At 43.6% G+C, this 18,371-nt stretch overlaps 1 protein-coding gene across 1 annotated transcript in view; it reads right to left on the minus strand.

Moving 5' to 3' along the window:
• LOC311234509 (cell division cycle 5-like protein) overlaps positions 1-18,158 on the minus strand; it is a 32,737-nt gene extending 14,579 nt beyond the window's left edge. The window contains exons 1-11 of the mRNA XM_084321741.1: positions 17,962-18,158; positions 17,585-17,688; positions 15,424-15,585; positions 14,887-15,014; positions 11,542-11,641; positions 11,255-11,381; positions 4,369-4,460; positions 4,027-4,171; positions 3,168-3,508; positions 585-747; positions 20-184 (exon numbers count right to left, since the gene is read on the minus strand). Coding sequence (XP_084177867.1) covers positions 20-184; positions 585-747; positions 3,168-3,508; positions 4,027-4,171; positions 4,369-4,460; positions 11,255-11,381; positions 11,542-11,641; positions 14,887-15,014; positions 15,424-15,585; positions 17,585-17,688; positions 17,962-18,006 — 1,572 coding nt within the window. The 5' untranslated portion in view covers positions 18,007-18,158. The remainder of the gene's footprint in view (positions 1-19; positions 185-584; positions 748-3,167; positions 3,509-4,026; positions 4,172-4,368; positions 4,461-11,254; positions 11,382-11,541; positions 11,642-14,886; positions 15,015-15,423; positions 15,586-17,584; positions 17,689-17,961) is intronic.
• Between the last annotated feature and the right edge of the window lie 213 nt (positions 18,159-18,371).

An 18,371-nucleotide genomic window follows, 5' to 3' on the forward strand; every position in this document is an offset into this window, starting at 1 on the left:
AAAGATGACAGATACACACCTGTTTGCGGCACTCTATTTCAGAGGCATCCTCTATGAAGCCACCATCAGGGTCCGTCTCCTCCAGGTCTCTCTCAGCATTCTCAGGAAGTACAATCTCAAAGTCATTCTTGGGAACCGGAAGGGACAGCAGACCCTGCTTCAGCTGCTGCAGGCTCTCCCTCTGCTGTAGGACGGACACACACACACCACACTCAATGTGTCAGCTCATTGTAGGTGCTCACCAGCTAGACCGGTTGCATCAGATAATGCTCTTAGCTATAAGTAAGGAATGTGTGTGTGTGTTACAGATGGGCATTTGAAGGCATATCAATATTAGAATAGTCTATAAAATCTTGATAACAGGGACTATGTGAAGTCATGTGGTGTGCAGTGCACTCATGATGTAGCCTGAAAGGCTTCGGTGATCCTTGCCTTCACTAAACAAATAGTATCCACAAATAGTGACCGGTATCCATTTATTAGTCAAATAAATAAGGAAACCAAACCCGATTTGTTCAATTTATAGAACATGGGGGGGGGGGGATGTGCCCATCCCTAATGTGTGTGTGTGTGTGTATGTTTACCAGGTGTTTGGCGTAGGCTGGGTCAGCTAGCTGCTCTTCACTGTTTATGTTCAGCTTGTCTCTCAGCGGAGTTCGAACAGGGGTTAAACCAGGGGTCACAGTCCCTCCTACTCCGGGCTGGGGGGTCATGCTACCCTCTGATCCCGGACCTGGCCCAGGGGTTCTGCAAGTATGACATCACAGAGTTAGAGGAGGTTGACCAGTGACATCCAAGTTAGAGGAGGTTGACCAGTGACGTCACAAAGTTAGAGGAGGTTGACCAGTGACATCAAAGTTAGAGGAGGTTGACCAGTGACATCCAAGTTAGAGGAGGTTGACCAGTGACGTCACAAAGTTAGAGGCGGTTGACCAGTGACATCAAAGTTAGGAGGTTGACCAGTGACATCCAAGTTAGAGGAGGTTGACCAGTGACATCCAAGTTAGAGGTTGACCAGTGACGTCACAAAGTTAGAGGAGGTTGACCAGTGACGTCACAAAGTTAGAGGCAGTTGACCAGTGACATCCAAGTTAGAGGAGGTTGACCAGTGATGTCAAAGTTAGAGGAGGTTGACCAGTGATGTCAAAGTTAGGAGGTTGACCAGTGATGTCAAAGTTAGAGGAGGTTGACCAGTGATGTCAAAGTTAGGAGGTTGACCAGTGATGTCAAAGTTAGAGAACAAGAGAAGGTTGACCACTGACATCAAAGTTAGGAGGTTGACCAGTGATGTCACAAAGTTAGAGGATCTTGACTAGTGACATCAAAGTTAGAGGATCTTGACTAGTGGTGACATCACAAAGTTTGAATGTCCAGTGAGGTTATCGGAGGACACTGAATCATTGTGTTGTGTTAACTCAATTAAATTATATTATATAGATGACAAAGTAACAATAGGGATCGCTATTTTTCATCATCGCCATCAGTAGTAGTAGTAATAGTAGCAGTAGTAATAGTAGCAGTAGTAATAGTAGCAGTACTGTAACAGCAACAGTAGTAGTAGCAATAGTAGCAGTACTGTAACAGAAACAGTAGTAGTAGTAGTATTAACGGTAGTAGTAGTAGTAGGGAGCAGCAGCAGTAGTAGTAGTGAATGGAGTAGTGAGGACAGTGTTAGTAATAGTACTACCTGAATGGAGTAGTGAGGACAGTGTTAGTAATAGTACTACCTGAATGGAGTAGTGAGGACAGTGTTAGTAATAGTACTACCTGAATGGAGTAGTGAAGACAGTGTTAGTAATAGTACTACCTGAATGGAGTAGTGAGGACAGTGTTAGTAATAGTACTACCTGAATGGAGTAGTGAGGACAGTGTTAGTAATAGTACTACCTGAATGGAGTAGTGAGGACAGTGTTAGTAATAGTACTACCTGAATGGAGTAGTGAGGACAGTGTTAGTAATAGTACTACCTGAATGGAGTAGTGAGGACAGTGTTAGTAATAGTACTACCTGAATGGAGTAGTGAGGACAGTGTTAGTAATAGTACTACCTGAATAGAGTAGTGAGGACAGTGTTAGTAATGGTACTACCTGAATGGAGTAGTGAGGACAGTGTTAGTAATAGTACTACCTGAATAGAGTAGTGAGGACAGTGTTAGTAATGGTACTACCTGAATGGAGTAGTGAAGACAGTGTTAGTAATAGTACTACCTGAATGGAGTAGTGAGGACAGTGTTAGTAATAGTACTACCTGAATAGAGTAGTGAGGACAGTGTTAGTAATAGTACTACCTGAATGGAGTAGTGAGGACAGTGTTAGTAATAGTACTACCTGAATGGAGTAGTGAGGACAGTGTTAGTAATGGTACTACCTGAATGGAGTAGTGAGGACAGTGTTAGTAATAGTACTACCTGAATGGAGTAGTGAGGACAGTGTTAGTAATAGTACTACCTGAATGGAGTAGTGGGGACAGTGTTAGTAATAGTACTACCTGAATAGAGTAGTGAGGACAGTGTTAGTAATGGTACTACCTGAATAGAGTAGTGAGGACAGTGTTAGTAATAGTACTACCTGAATGTAGTAGTGAGGACAGTGTTAGTAATAGTACTACCTGAATGGAGTAGTGAGGACAGTGTTAGTAATAGTACTACCTGAATGGAGTAGTGAGGACAGTGTTAGTAATAGTACTACCTGAATGGAGTAGTGAGGACAGTGTTAGTAATAGTACTACCTGAATGGAGTAGTGAGGACAGTGTTAGTAATAGTACTACCTGAATGGAGTAGTGAGGACAGTGTTAGTAATAGTACTACCTGAATGGAGTAGTGAGGACAGTGTTAGTAATAGTACTACCTGAATAGAGTAGTGAGGACAGTGTTAGTAATGGTACTACCTGAATGGAGTAGTGAGGACAGTGTTAGTAATAGTACTACCTGAATGGAGTAGTGAGGACAGTGTTAGTAATAGTACTACCTGAATGGAGTAGTGAGGACAGTGTTAGTAATAGTACTACCTGAATGGAGTAGTGAGGACAGTGTTAGTAATAGTACTACCTGAATGGAGTAGTGAGGACAGTGTTAGTAATAGTACTACCTGAATGGAGTAGTGAGGACAGTGTTAGTAATAGTACTACCTGAATGGAGTAGTGAGGACAGTGTTAGTAATAGTACTACCTGAATGGAGTAGTGAGGACAGTGTTAGGCGTGTGGACGTTCTGGCGTTGAGGCGTGACTCCACTGAAGTCGCTGTTATTTAGCGGTGTGTTCAGCCCTCCCTTCAGCGGTGTGTCAATGTTGGTCAGCGCCATGAGGTTCTGAGCTTCCTGGAGGATTTTGTCCTGAACAGCCGGGGTGCGGGGGGTACGAAGACCTGATGCCATGGCATTGGTAACGCTGTATTCCGATAGGAGGGTTGAGGAGGCAGAGTTAGTCATGTCACTCTCTTCGGCAGCCTGACGGGCGACTTCACTGGCCACGCCCAGTTTGACCACTTCCTCCAACTCAGCATCACTGATCTGTAAACACAAATCACACAATTATTATACACACACATACAGCAAACAAACCGCTACACATATAAAACAGCTGTAAAACAAGTGACATCCACCTCTAGTTCAGCACCAATCACCTATAAGGAAAATATATCTTTACATCAATACATAGAGCATTTCTTGGTGAACTAGTTAGTGTTTACTAGTTACCTGAGGAGCTGGTAGAACTAGTTTGGAGCGTTTCTTGGTGATCTAGTTAGTGTTTACTAGTTACCTGAGGAGCTGGTAGAACTAGTTTGGACTGTTTCTTGGTGATCTAGTTAGTGTTTACTAGTTACCTGAGGAGCTGGTAGAACTAGTTTGGAGTGTTTCTTGGTGAACTAGTTACTAGTTAGTGTGTACTAGTTACCTGAGGAGCTGGTAGAACTAGTTGAGTGTTTCTTGGTGAACTAGTTAGTGTTTACTAGTTACCTGAGGAGCTGGTAGAACTAGTTTGGACTGTTTCTTGGTGAACTAGTTACTAGTTAGTGTGTACTAGTTACCTGAGGAGCTGGTAGAACTAGTTTGGAGCGTTTCTTGGCGAACTCAGCCACTCCGCTGGTCTGGAGGATGGCAGAAGGCAGGTCGCTTTCTTTCTTCTTCTTTATCTTCTGTCTATCCTTCTTCCTCTCCCTCTCCTCACGCTCACTACACACACACAGAAATATAATCATTAATAAGAACTATGCTTGTGTGTGTGAAAATGAAGATGTGTAGATTGGACTGAAATACTAGATAATAGAACATGCTGCTTTAAATGGGTTGAATATTTTTGACATGCATATGGCGTGTATAGTGATTGTGTTAGCGACGTGTGTGTATTTGTTGGATTAATGGTTACTGACTTGCGTAGCTCTCCGTCCAGATGTTGTTGTCTGAGTCGTTTGAAGTTTGGTTCCAGTCCTTCATGCTGCTCCATGCTGGTGTCATAGAAACCCTAGAAATATAAACAAATAAATGTGAATAATATACTGAATATCTGACTAACTATATATCAGACTTGCTAACAAAGCAGAGACCAATACCCCTCAATACATTTGAATGGGACTTAAAGGCCAACCTTCATGTTGTATTTTTGTTCAATAAACAATGTGGACTAACTAGGCCAACGGTGACTTTCATGAAGGAAAAAAAAAAGTATTGAAATTGACCCAGTTTTAGCGTTTTTATCAAACATTTTGTCTGCCCAACACAATCACCACGCACGTGGATATTTTAATCAATGGTTCATAACATGCGTGTGTAATCGAAATGATGTCGTCACAAGAGGTGCAGGGCACCAGGGGGCTCACCAGGGGGCGCTGAGAGTCACACACAGCTAGTGGCAGGCACTGAGAGCCTTGCTACTACTAACCGAATGAAAATGTATCTGTTTCACCTAACAACACTATTGCTCCGTGATCATAGCCATCCATCTCTAAAGCTAACCACTATTTGTAAAAGCCACAACCACGTTACCATATTTGTAATAATGTAAATCATTGTGTCGTTGTACATAGTGTACACCGTTATAAGCTAACATAGCTTAGCTTGGTAGCTATTGTGCTAACAACATATCCCGACGTCCGGCTCGCTGGCCGGCATGAACGCCCGACACAAAATGGTTCTCTCCTCTCTGTACACCCCCGTCCCCACGGGTACCCTGCCGGGGAGCCCATGGACGCGACAACAGCGGCAGCCGTAGGGTGCTCGAGCCCGCCATAACGCTAGTGGTACACGATAGCTATGAGCTAACTAACGCTACGGCCGCCGCTGTTGTCGCGTCCACAAGCTCCCCGGCAGGACACACGCGAGAACGGGGGCACACAAAGAGGAGAGAACCACTATAGCTCCGCAGGGACAGCGGAGCTATAGACTAACGTCAGTGTAGTGGTCCCGACTGTAGCAGGGACGGCGGAGCTATAGGCTAACGTCAGTGTAGTGGTCCCGACTGTAGCAGGGACGGCGGAGCTATAGGCTAACGTCAGTGTAGTGGTCCCGACTGTAGCAGGGACGGCGGAGCTATAGGCTAACGTCAGTGTAGTGGTCCCGACTGTAGCAGGGACGGCGGAGCTATAGGCTAACTGTGATGCACCGAGTGGGCCACCATTGATCAACATGCAGCGACGTGTAGCTTGCATGATGCGTGTGCAGTGCTTTGCCACACAGGTCTGAGAAGAGGACCTGCACATGATTTTACTCGTTCCCCAAACTCCTCTACATGCCCCGATCTCAAATGGTTCACGACAGTAGACATAATGCTAACGTTAGCCAGCGCCATATATCGAGTAGTACTATGACCCGGACGGGCATAAGGCATACGTTTCCTGAAGTGACGTCACGGCCGTGCTAGCGTCTGATAAGCTTTTAGATTCGGCTCATTAATATGCACCTGTAGTGACGTGGGCGTTTGATAAGCTTTTTTGATTCGTGCGTGCATGTTATTCGTGCGTGGACCCTTTTAACTCTTTCGGAGTGGCATTTCCGGTGTCAAATGGAAAAAAATAAATAATGAAATTATATACCAATGATGTAAACTACCCATAATTGATCAGTAGGGTTTAACCTGGATGTTGGGCTTTAAAGGAACATGCCAACATTAGGGGAAATCAATAAATGAATGCTTAAAACTCTGGGAAGGGTGTTTTTGGCCAACAGCTAGGCTAGCTGGTCCATATCCACTTCCATTCATTTGTGCTAAGGAAGGCTGGCAGCCAGAAAACGTTCTACTGAACGCACAGAGATTTTAGGTACACGTACAGTGGACTCTCCATCAGAATACTCAAATAGAGTATGTGATATATAATTGACTTCTGGTGTTCAACTATATATATATATACACACATATGATCTAGTTAACCTCTTAAGCCCGTGCCTAATTTTCTGAAAATCTGCCTAAAAATACATACAAGATACTTTTAATGCCACACAACTATGGTTGGTGCCGGTAATCGTTTGCGGTACAGCATGTTAGTTAAGCACTGTCTGGGACATCAACATGGAACATCAAACGCCCCCCTCCCACTTGCCACAATAAATACATACAGGACAGTCACATATAACAAGTGTCAGTCAGTGTCAGTTCATGTTCACTTGAGTTCAGATGCTAAGTAAATGGAAGATTGCTCCACTTCTACAAGGTCCATTTGCATGTTCTTTGTATCTAGGGACATCTATGGATCTCAGGGAATGTATTCCCAGTGTCAGAAATATTGTGTCTGTTACTAGGCTTGAGTAAATTGTGATGAACCAATGGTAAATAACACCATGCTAAAAATGACCAGCCCTTACAGTAAAGACAGATGACTGGCTCAAGAAAATTAATAACTCAAAGATGACTGGTGCAGTATTACTTGATTTTAGTGCTGCATTCGATGTCATAGACCAGGGGTTCCCAAAGTTGGGGTCACGACCCACAGGAGGGTCGTGAGCCGCGGCCGCCGCGGGGGGGTCGCCAAATGATTTAATTTTTTTTTAAATAAAAATCCGATTTTTTTTGCAGTCAGGCCACTGAACTTAGAAGCAGGGCAGGACGCCTGTTACGGAGTTCTGCGATTTGCGAATCTGATTGGCCAGTATCATTTCTGGTCATGTGACATGTACGCCCAATCGTGGGACCGCAAGTTTCTACACTGGTTAGGCTTAGGCGCTCGTTCGAAGTCGGTTAAGGTTAGAGTTTGTCTTAGAGCATGGCGATAGAACGCCTGCCCTGATTCCGACGGTTAAGCTTAGGCACTCTTTCGAAGTTGGTTAAGGTTAGAGTTTGTGGCGATAGAACGCCAGGTGCTTTGCAGGCTGTTCGACGCGGAAATGGGCAAAGACATAGCTCGTCACACTATTGGGCGCACATGTCACCTCTCCTCTGTCCTGATTCTCCTAGATCTATCTGCAGCCTTCGACACAGTCAACCATCAGATCCTCCTCGCGGCCCTCGCAGGAATGGGAGTGGCTGGATCTGCGCTGACATGGCTGACATCATACCTCAATGACCGCTCCTACCAAGTGTCATGGAGAGGGACTCTGTCGGCCACCCGCCCCCTCCGGACGGGTGTCCCCCAGGGCTCGGTCCTAGGACCCCTTCTCTTCTCCCTCTACACTAAATCACTGGGTAACATTATCACGTCTCATGGCTTCTCATATCATTGTTATGCCGATGATACTCAACTCTTCCTCTCCTTCCCTCCCTCAGATATCCACGTCTCTGAGCGGATCTCGGCCTGTCTGTCCGACATCTCCACCTGGATGACGACCAACCACCTCAAACTGAACCTAAGCAAAACAGAATTGCTCCACCTGCCGGCCAAATCCTCCCCCCTGACCGACCTCTCCATCACAGTCGAGAATGCAGCTGTGACTGCGTCGCCGACCGCCAAGAACCTTGGTGTTGTCCTCGACGACCAGTTGAACTTCTCTGCTCACATCGCAGCGACAACCAGAACCTGCAGATTCCTCCTGAGCAACGTCAGAAGGATACGCCCCTTCCTGACAAAAGAAGCCACCCAACTCCTCGTCCAATCAACAGTCATCTCCCGCCTCGACTACTGCAACGCACTGCTAGCTGGCCTCCCGGCCACTGCCACCAAGCCTCTTCAACTCATTCAAAATGCAGCGGCCCGCCTGATCTCAAACCTACCAAAGTCGGCCCATGTCACCCCACTTCTTAGGGACCTGCACTGGCTCCCCATTGCTGCACGTATCCGCTTCAAGGCCCTCGACCTAGCATACCGTGCGGCAAAGGGAACCGCTCCCGCCTACCTCCGGTCAATGGTCTCTAACTACAGTACACACCCTCAAGACCCCTACGCTCTGCATCTTCTGGCCGCCTCAGATCTACACTTTGATGAACATTGTTACTCAGCTGATAGAGTTATACCCTTCTTGCTGTCTTGTCGCACAGAACTTGTAAGTCGCTTTGGATAAAAGCGTCAGCTAAATGACTAAATGTAAATGACCAGAAACGTCAGTGGCCAATCAGATTCGCAAATCGTCGAACTCCGTTGTAGAAAAATAGGACGCGGCCAGGACAGTGTTTCTAGTTGCAGCAGCGCAATAGGTAAGGGATAATGTATAGCTACGAGGTCATTGTCGCAAAATAATTGACCGACACGTAGTTTAAAATACCGAGCCGCTTCGGCGAGGTGTTTTAAACGTCAGTGAAGGTCAATTATTTTGCGACAATGACCGAGTAAAGCTATACATTATCCCGCTTATTACATGGCTAACTTACTAACAATATACCTAATTCATTTGACAAATCGCAGTTGTTCTGTGGCTCTGTCAGCCCAAATAAAGTGATTATTATTATCGCGGGCAGCCTGTTCTGGCTCCGCTGTAATCTACACACACTCCGCTGTCAGTGCAGCCGCGGCAGGTGTGTCTGATTTGCTGCACTGATGTGGACTTGATTGCAAACAGCTGCGCACATCGGTCATTATTGTCCCACAGCGGTCATTATTGAAAAATAATGACCGCTGTCGGGGGGCTATTGACCAATCACAAGCAAGCATTTCGGCGAATGTGAAAACGCCATGTAATAATTAGAGATAACCTAGGTGGGGAACAACCAGGAGATCACTGCAACTCACACAAGTTGGAGAACTATCTCTCTCTCTCTCTCTTGCTCTCACACACACACAAAAGGAGCTGCATGTGATTGGTGGAGGCGGGACCATTACAAAAAACTGTTGTTGCTAATCATTGACACATGCTAGCCTGTAATAATCCCCACCAGAAAAATTTACTTTGCATTTGATATATTGCAAATATATGCCATCACACACACTGGCATTTAAAGGGTTAGAATTATAAAATTAATATGTGGTGTTATGATCAGGGCTGAAGTTGAATAAAAGATTGTATTATTTTCAATCTGACATTACAAAAAAACTGAAAATCCATCAAAATCAGTGTTGTTGCTAATCATACTTATGCTAGCCTGTTTTTTAACAATAATTTGTGATGCCTCACAAACACTCGCATTTAAAGGGTACAAATAAAAAAAATGCCTGCACCAGAATGCAGGAAATGAAGTCTTTGTAACAAGAAATGTCCTGGTGGGGGACCCCCAGACCCCCTGCTTAAAAAGTGGCCTGACTGGGGCTATATTTTGCACTATATTTCCTGGCCTGAATGATTTCCCCAGTCCGGCCCTGGTTAAAAGCCTCCAATGCTTATTAGTGTGTGTGCGTTTGATCGTGTGCATGTTTCAACCATACATTTCCATTTATTATTATTATTTATAAAAAAAAAAAAACTGTTTTACCTCCTATAATAGTGGGGGTCGCGGCTCTCTGGCCCCGTTATTTTTGGGTCGCGGCCTGAAAAGTTTGGGAACCCCTGTCATAGACCACGATCTGCTCATCGGTAAACTATAATTTTGTCAACGAAAATTATGACAAAATATGTTAGTCAACGTCAACAAAGGGTTTTTTTCATGACGACAACGAGACGTCACGTTATTGAAGACCATGTGACACTAACGTGACTAAATAATTAATTAAAAACGATAATTTTGTCAGACAGTCTGGAGAACTTGATTTATGAGGTGATGTCCGCCCCCCCGGACCGCACGGGCGGAAGAGGTTAAACCATTGGTAAACAAACGTATTGCTGAAAATATACACTTTGACTGCTGTTTTGACAGGGTTAGAGTCTTTACTCTTGGCTACATTAACGCAATCAGCGCCAGACCCAAGGATAGTCGGGTTATCTCGCCATGCGTTGAGCGCCAGGACCCCCGAAAACCAGAGTATAGTGGGGTTTTCATCGTTATTTCTTTTATTCTATATTTCTATTCATTACAGGCACACAGACTCGGGGTTAACATGGGGAATCATCCTGAGAATGCCAAAGTGCAATAGCGGCCGCATCCTCCCAGGTGGCAGTATCGAGCACCCTTTGAAACCGTATATTTTGGCCTGTGCAACGTTCAAATGTCTCCGGGCGCAGTTTTCTTTGTCAGGCGAGTCGAGCGGGTATCCTGATCGCATTGAGAAGCATCAAATGCCCCCGATGCATCTGTTGTGGTGGATTATGTTGGCGACACAATGGACACCAATACTTGGACTCGCGATCAGACAATTGGAATATTCTTTTTGGGGTACCTCCTAGTGAAGGTAAGGACTAAATGATATCAATCCTGCTTTGATCAAACCATGAATTCACCTAGATCGCAACGTGTGTGTAATGTTACTCCACAACGTATGCCGTTGGTGATGATCAAAGCATCAAAAAACTACCCCCCCCCCCCCCCTAATACCTATTATGTACATTTGATTTGGAAATAGTAGCGTGTCCAGGCGAGAAACGCCAACGCTTTTAGTGAAATTCACGCTTTACTGCATATCGTCGTTTTCTGAGATTAGACAGGATCACTCTAAAACTATACTTATATTCACCACGGTATAACACGCAAACGTTTTTTTTTTTTCACATATTGAACGATATAGTTGATGTCAAATGGGCCATAGTATTGTATCCATAGTTATAATATAGAATATATATTATATAGCCCTGCAAACACCGGCACTTATTCCCATCTTTTAGAGCGTTGGCGTGGTAGGAACAAACGATGCTCAAGTCTGTGGCATCCAATGAGTTAAGAGAGAGAGAAAAAACATTAATTCATACATTCTGTAGAGATGGATTTATGGGGGTCCATGGAATTTATGATGTCCAGTACCGGACCGCTCTGGCTTAAGAGGTTAAAGACTAGTTAAACTATATCTCTGACTAGTTAAACTAGTAGCTTACCTGAGCAGGCTTCTTTTCAAAGGGGATCTCAGCGTTGTAATCCACTCCTCTCTTCTTCTTTCTCTTTTTCTGCACATCGATCCCTGCTGCTCTCAGCTCCCTGCGCTTCTGAAGAGCAGCCAGACGCCTGGAGAGACAGACAGACAGAGAGAGAGACAGGTGTATGAGTGTGTGTGAGGCCAGGGTGAGTGGAGCTAGGATGGGTCAGGACTGGGCGGGTGGGCAGTACGATTCTACGAATGTACTGATTTCTCTACTGATATGTTAGGGTTAGTAGCTGTAGTTACCTGGCTTCCTCCAGCTGTTTTTCTCTGGCCTTCCTCTTTGCTTTCTTACCCTGGGTGTTGGCCAGCCTAGCCCTGGCTTCAGACAACATCTCCAACTCATCTATACACACAAATACAAAACACAGTAGGTCAGGAGAAGAAAAACAGGGCAGCCTCCTGGCGTGATGACATCATCCACCCACAATGCAAAGTGTCCTACTAAAGACACTAACATTTTCAAGAAAATATAACATTTAGCCAAAATGGTCAATAAAAGTACTATTTTAAGTTCAAGTCAAGTCAAGAGTTTTATTTGTCACGGCATACAAGCATACAGTGAAATGCGGGTTATTTGTATCTGTGAGGTTGGTACCTGGTTAGTTCTACTGGACGTGGTAAATGTACACCTGACACTACGGTGGTTCTAGTGTGTGTGGTGTAGGTTTGTCAACATTTTTCAAAAATTACTTTAAACTATTCCTTCTTAAAAAAAAATTAAACATAGATTTGAACCATTTGAATATCCATTATTGCACATTATGTCCACATGAGGGCAAACCAATACAACAGGAGACATAAAGTATGGGTAATATTTATTTGTATGTATAAATTACCTTTAAGATAAACATACCTACACCAGCATAGGGCTGGACAGTATGGTCTAAAATGTATATCACGGTATAATTTGAAGCATAGACGGTAACGGTATATATCACGGTATATTCATTTATCTTAAAATGTCTATATAAATGCTTCAGAAGGGGTAAAACACTGGTATGGCAGCTATTACTGTACTCTTGTATTACTAGGACATATTTCACATAGTACAGAGGTATTTTAAGAACATTTATTGTGCAAAACTGCAATAGAAAAATGCAAAACCCTTTCTCAAGTTACTTCCATCTCTGAAATTGTTTTTTTTCATGAAATACAATCAAATCAAGCGGCACAAAGTGAAAATAAAAACTACAGGAGGTTTCTTTCCCTCAAACAACTGTCTCAAACACAATAAAACTCCAACATAACTTAACTTGTAAGTTAACTTGTTAACTTGAGATGTATTAGGTTTGAGTTTGAGGTTTGAGCGGCCTAAGTTGCCGTAGTTGATGATGTCACACCAAGATTTCATTGTCAACACACAGAGTTGGAAACGGGAGCAGCCCGATGGACAAAGCGATATAAAGAAACGAATAGCCAATAAATGTGAAGTTATCTTTGAACCTCTGTTGTCAAGCCTCGTCAATATAACCCCCCCCCCTCCTTTCATCACTAATGGAACTGGTGCTGCGGAGTCACGGTAGAACGTTAGTTAGCGGCTAACATTAGTTAGCGGCTAACGTTAGCCCGTTGCTGCACTAAAGCAAGTCTCCTCGCAGCCTCCTTAGACAAATTGAAATGCCAAAATTATATGGCAAGGTCTGTGAGCAAGTGGAGAAAAACTCTGTACAATTAAACACTATGCAAGAACAACCACTGCAAACGTCGAGTGAATCGCCAAGTTAACGCCATTGCTACTTTAGAGCTGCTCTAGTCTACCGGTCATAAAAGGTATAGTCAAAAGCCATACCGTAGCGCAAATTCATACCAGTGTACTTTCTATACCGTTAATATCGTCCACCTCTACACCAGCATACATATAAAATAATGTATTCTCTCTTTCAATGCGTGAGGAGAAATTGGTGCTAGATTGAGAACGTCTTTCGGAGCAAGATAAAAATTATTAAAGTTTTCAGAATATAGAAAGGACATTCATACACAGCAACGCGCTGAGCAAGGTGTGCTAAATATGGAACAATATATTTTCCTTGACATGAAATAGGAAATGTGAGAAGTCAAGAGGAAGATAGCCGGGGGCTGTTCTTTTCCACAATTGATTATTAATAATTTGTATCCCTTTCTTTTTACCATTTGTAATTGGATTATAGAATATTTGTTGAGAGTCCTAGTGTGGTGTAGAGCTGCCCCGGTATTGATTTTTTTCCTTACCGCACAAATTAGCGAAGCCATTAAAACCGCTGCGGTAACAGTCATATAAAAACATAAAAGGGATCCGAATTGGTTCCTAAATAAACTTTTTGAATGCATTTATTTCTGTAGTAGTCTTTATAGCCTCTAGTCTAACGTTAAATGTCTCTTTATTCCAGTGTTGTCATTAACACATTGCCCGCCGGGGGTATTGCCCATCTCATACCCCTCTCTGCCAGCGCTGTAAGCCTATGGAGATGTTTACCTTCTTTGCAGGGCTATAACTTTTTAAATTGTATTGCTATATTGACATTACTATGGCCCATTCAACATCGATTATCTATGGTTCAGGATGTGGGTTAACGTTAATACTTTTTCATTCATACATTGTTGTGTTAATACCTTCTAGAATATAAGTATGTTTTAAAAAGATTCAGCTGTAATTCCAAAAACGCTAGTTATAGGCCCAAACGCATTATATAGATTATCGATTGCCGTTTCCCCCCCATACACGCTACACCAAAAAACTCAAATGTATAGGTATACATTATGCCTCATCATGCGCGGAGGAAAGGGGGGGGGGGTCGTTTATAATTCCCCGATCATCAGTAAATGCTTTATGTAGGTTGGGTGGATATATTGATCAGATGGTTTGCAAACAAGGAAATGCACAATCGGGTTGAAAATAACGTTATATTCCTCTTACCGTGGGCCAATGAGACTGGCGGTGAAAGATCCCAATTATACGACGCCGATCGCCTAGGTCCATTTCCGGTTTGTATGTCGCAATAAACGCCGAAATCATATCGATTATTATGTTTAGAAAGCGATCCATTATGTACATACATAGTGTCTGTCGGGAGTCCCGTAACGAGATGTGACTGCCGGATGAGTTTCATCGATGCACTGATGGCACATCCTGTTGGCGAGTGTAACTCGCCCGACCATCCACCAGGCGGCGGTATTGAGCCGTCGTTGCAGTCACATCTAAGGTCCAGCTGCAGCACCGGGGGTGGGTATATGAATTATGAATGCAATGTCGAAAAAATGAAATATTGATCTAAAAAACGCTGTACAGCGATCCTGGCGGTCAACGCATGGCGGCCAATAACGCTGGACAGCGTTTTTGGCGCTGGATGTGTTAAAGAGGACGACTTTGCAGCAGGAATATTGGTTTGAAAACAGCTGGTTGTTCTTGAAACTGCTGCTTGCGGTAGCTAACGTTAACCAAACGCTTGGTTCAATAACCAACTAGGAATTAATTGACTGTGTCCTATCTATCTGCATAACAGATAATAACGTCATGGAATCGTTTGTTCAACCCGGTGGCCAGCGAATTAACAGAGTGTGTACATTCAGAGTGTATTCATGTGTATCCAGTGTGCATTAATGTGTGTTTACCCTCGTCCATGTCGACAGGGTCAGGTCTGGCAGGTTTCGTTTCTGGGTTGGGGTCGATCTCTCCTGGTTTTAACTTCCTGGGGTCGTCACCCACCTCATCCTCATTATCCCTCTGGGCTGCCTTATCTCTGGAGATACACACACACATTTACAAAAAACAGATACACACATACCATGTAAGGATTTCACTTTTCTCATTGACTGGTTAGTGTGTAGTTAATTACCACATGTTTGTGTGTATGTGTATCTTACAGTAAGAATTCATAGTGCTCTAGATACTGTGGGTGCATGTGTGTGTGCATGTGTGTGTGCGTCTTACATTAATAACTCATAGTGTTCCAGACACTGTCAGTGTGTGTGTTTTGTGTATCTTACAGTAAGAACTCATAGTGTTCCAGACACTGTCAGTGTGTGTGTATCTTACAGTAAGAACTCATAGTGTTCCAGACACTGTCAGTGTGTGTGTTTTGTGTATCCTACAGTAAGAACGCATATTGCTCTAGACGCTGTGTGTGCGTGTGCATGTGTGTATCTTACAGCAAGAACTCGTAGTGCTCCAGACACTGAGCGGCTGTGCGTCCAATAATCGGTGCAATGGTTCTCCACTGGGTCGGCATCAGCTTGGCGAGATGAAGAAGCTTCTCTTCTTCCTCACGACTCCATTCTGTCTTCTTAATGCTGGGATCCAGCCACTCATACCTCCACACACACAGTTAATACACGTATTAATGATTTCTTTCTATCCAGATACATTCCAACAAAACAAGGTACATACACATCGTCAGTCTGATATTAAGAGACCTTTCAGTTCCACCTCAACTGACACACAGGTTGGTCCATCCAACAGAATAACACAGACAGCACAATAACATGGGGGTCCCTGGGACCAAACTTCATCAGATGGAGTCCCTGGGACTAAATGTTATGAGATGGGGATCGTTGGAGATAAATGTTATCAGATGGGGTTAGGGCTGAAACAATTCATTGAGAAACGTGATACTAAAAAGCACTGAGGCACAGTCTTTGGGCCTCATTTAACCCATATATATATACAGTGCACTGTGTTTTACATGGATGATTATTACTGTGGCTAGAGCTGCCGCGATTACCGCATTACCGCGGTATCGCTGTTACATCACGGCCACCGCAGAGTAGGCTGAATACCGCGTCACCGCTGTTTTTTATAATAATAATAATAAATTACCCTCCTCTCGTTGGGCTTGCGGCTCTGCAGATATACCCTACTCATCTATCGAGGTTCCAAGCGACCCTATTGGGTACCAGAAAAGTCACGTGAAACATTGCAGACCACTGATTGGTCAGAAGAGAGACGCGTCACACGTTGTAGCGTCATGCAGTGTGTTACCACCAATCGGCAAGCGCGTATTAGGTTTTTACTTCCTGAATGTCAGATCATCACAACACGGCTAATAACGTTAGCTTTAACTCTCCGCCGGAGTGGACTACGATCGCTCCTAAGGAGTACTAAACGAGACATAATGATTTTACTGTCTGCAACGAATGTTATAATAAAAGCCCTTCGTTCTATACACTTGTCTGATTGAAAACTTTATTAACAGACCGCAGAATGGGACAACTCAGCACGCTCTGAGCAAAGAAAGGAACTGAGATATGAATAGAGTATTGCTTGCCTTGCTATTGTCCGGTAAATACGCTGATGTTATTGAACGTATAACTATATAATGTTAATGCCACAAAACGAATGCCTTTATTATAAAGTAGTAACTTTATAGTAATAATAATAAGAAAGGGTCGGGGGGGTTAGGGGTAACCACCCCTGCCCGCGACACCGAGTGAACGGCGCACGACCAGAGGGTAAACTTCGAATCCGTGTTTCACTTTCAATAACTAATGCGTGCTTGCCGAATCCCAAACAATATTCATGCTGCAAAGTCATCCTCTAAAGATAGACATTTAGACTAGAGGCAGGCTATATGCTATAAAGAGTAGACTACTACTAAAAAAAAAATGCATTCAAACTTTTTTTTTTAATTTTTTGTGTGCATGCGGTAATAACCGCGGCGGTAGGAAATATTTTGCAAATTTGTGCGGTAAGGAAATAATCAATACCGCGGCAGCTCTAACTGTGGCACAATACGTTTACGAGAGTGACTGGACATGGAAGACGTGATTTGATTGCACGGCTAAGAGAAGAGACAGGCCAGAGAAATTTACAGAAAGTCTCCAAAGTTTGGGATAATTTCAAGCAAAACTAAAACTACTTCCTCACCAGCTCCGGAAAAATAAGCAGCTGAGCTTTCTCGAAAAAAAAATTTCTTCGCTCTGAGAGCAACACACAAGAGCATGGATTCTCCATGGAAAGGCAAAGGATTCCAGTAAGTCCATACTGTATGCAAGGCCTGTGAGAAATCATACAGCTGGGTTTCAATTGATAAGAAATCTGTTAATACAATTTTCAATCAAGCAGCAGCCCTAGATTGGATTTCTGGGACTGAACAGGGTCACAAATGCTACCAGATGGAGTCTCTCTCTGGGATTAAGTCTTATCAGATAGGGTCTCTGATAGGGTCTCTGGGACTCAATCTTATTATATGGGGGTCCATGGGGCTAAATATGGATATATTTAGAGGTCTGTGGTATAATGTGGATCTGTTTGGGGGTTGGGTTCTAATGTGTATGAATTTTTGGGAGTCTGTGGTTTAGCTACCAGACTTACCATCGGGCTTTACACTGTTTAGCAGATTTGCGGTGGAGCAGAGAAGCAATACGAGACCATTGATTCTTGCCATATTTCATCACCGCCGCCTTCAAGATCTCATCCTGCGTGGATAGGTAGATAGAGAGAGGTAAGCACACAGACAATCACACACAGCGTCATCAGTAACAGGCTTCCCTCACTTATTTATGACACATGTTTGATTCAATGTCAGTTATTTTTTTTTATTCATAATGAATAAGTACTGAAGCAATGTGCCAGTTAATATTTAGCTAGCATGCTGGGCTAACTTGCAGTTAACAGTAGCTGCATGCTAACTAATCCCTGTTATATTTCAATTAACTTAGCGGTTAGCTTTATGCTAACAGCCAGCTCACCTCCGTGTTGCGCCAGACGCCTCCTTTGATCATAATTCTCGGCATGTTGGCTGCTGGTTGTTTCTCCTGCAACAGAAACAGCTGCTAACTGGTAGCCAGTCACACAAACAGAAATTAACCAACTAATACAAAATAACGTTAGTTTGACTAGTTGGTAGTTGGTCAGAAACTAAACAAACCAACACAGTAACTGTAACGAGTGCAAAATGACCCGGAAGCGGAAATGCACGGACGGAAATGCTAGAAGGATAGTCAGCCAATGGGAGTTGGGGGTGGGACAGCGCACGCATAGATATATATAGAACACTAGATAGCTTAAGGCGGAGTCACTAGCGTCACTGAACCACCGCCATCTTGCCCCAGTCAGCCTTTGAGTGAGGGTGAGTGATCTGCACAGACAAAAATACTCA

This window comes from Notolepis coatsorum (assembly GCF_963971535.1).
Source record: "Notolepis coatsorum genome assembly, chromosome: 9".
NCBI lineage: Eukaryota > Metazoa > Chordata > Actinopteri > Aulopiformes > Paralepididae > Notolepis > Notolepis coatsorum.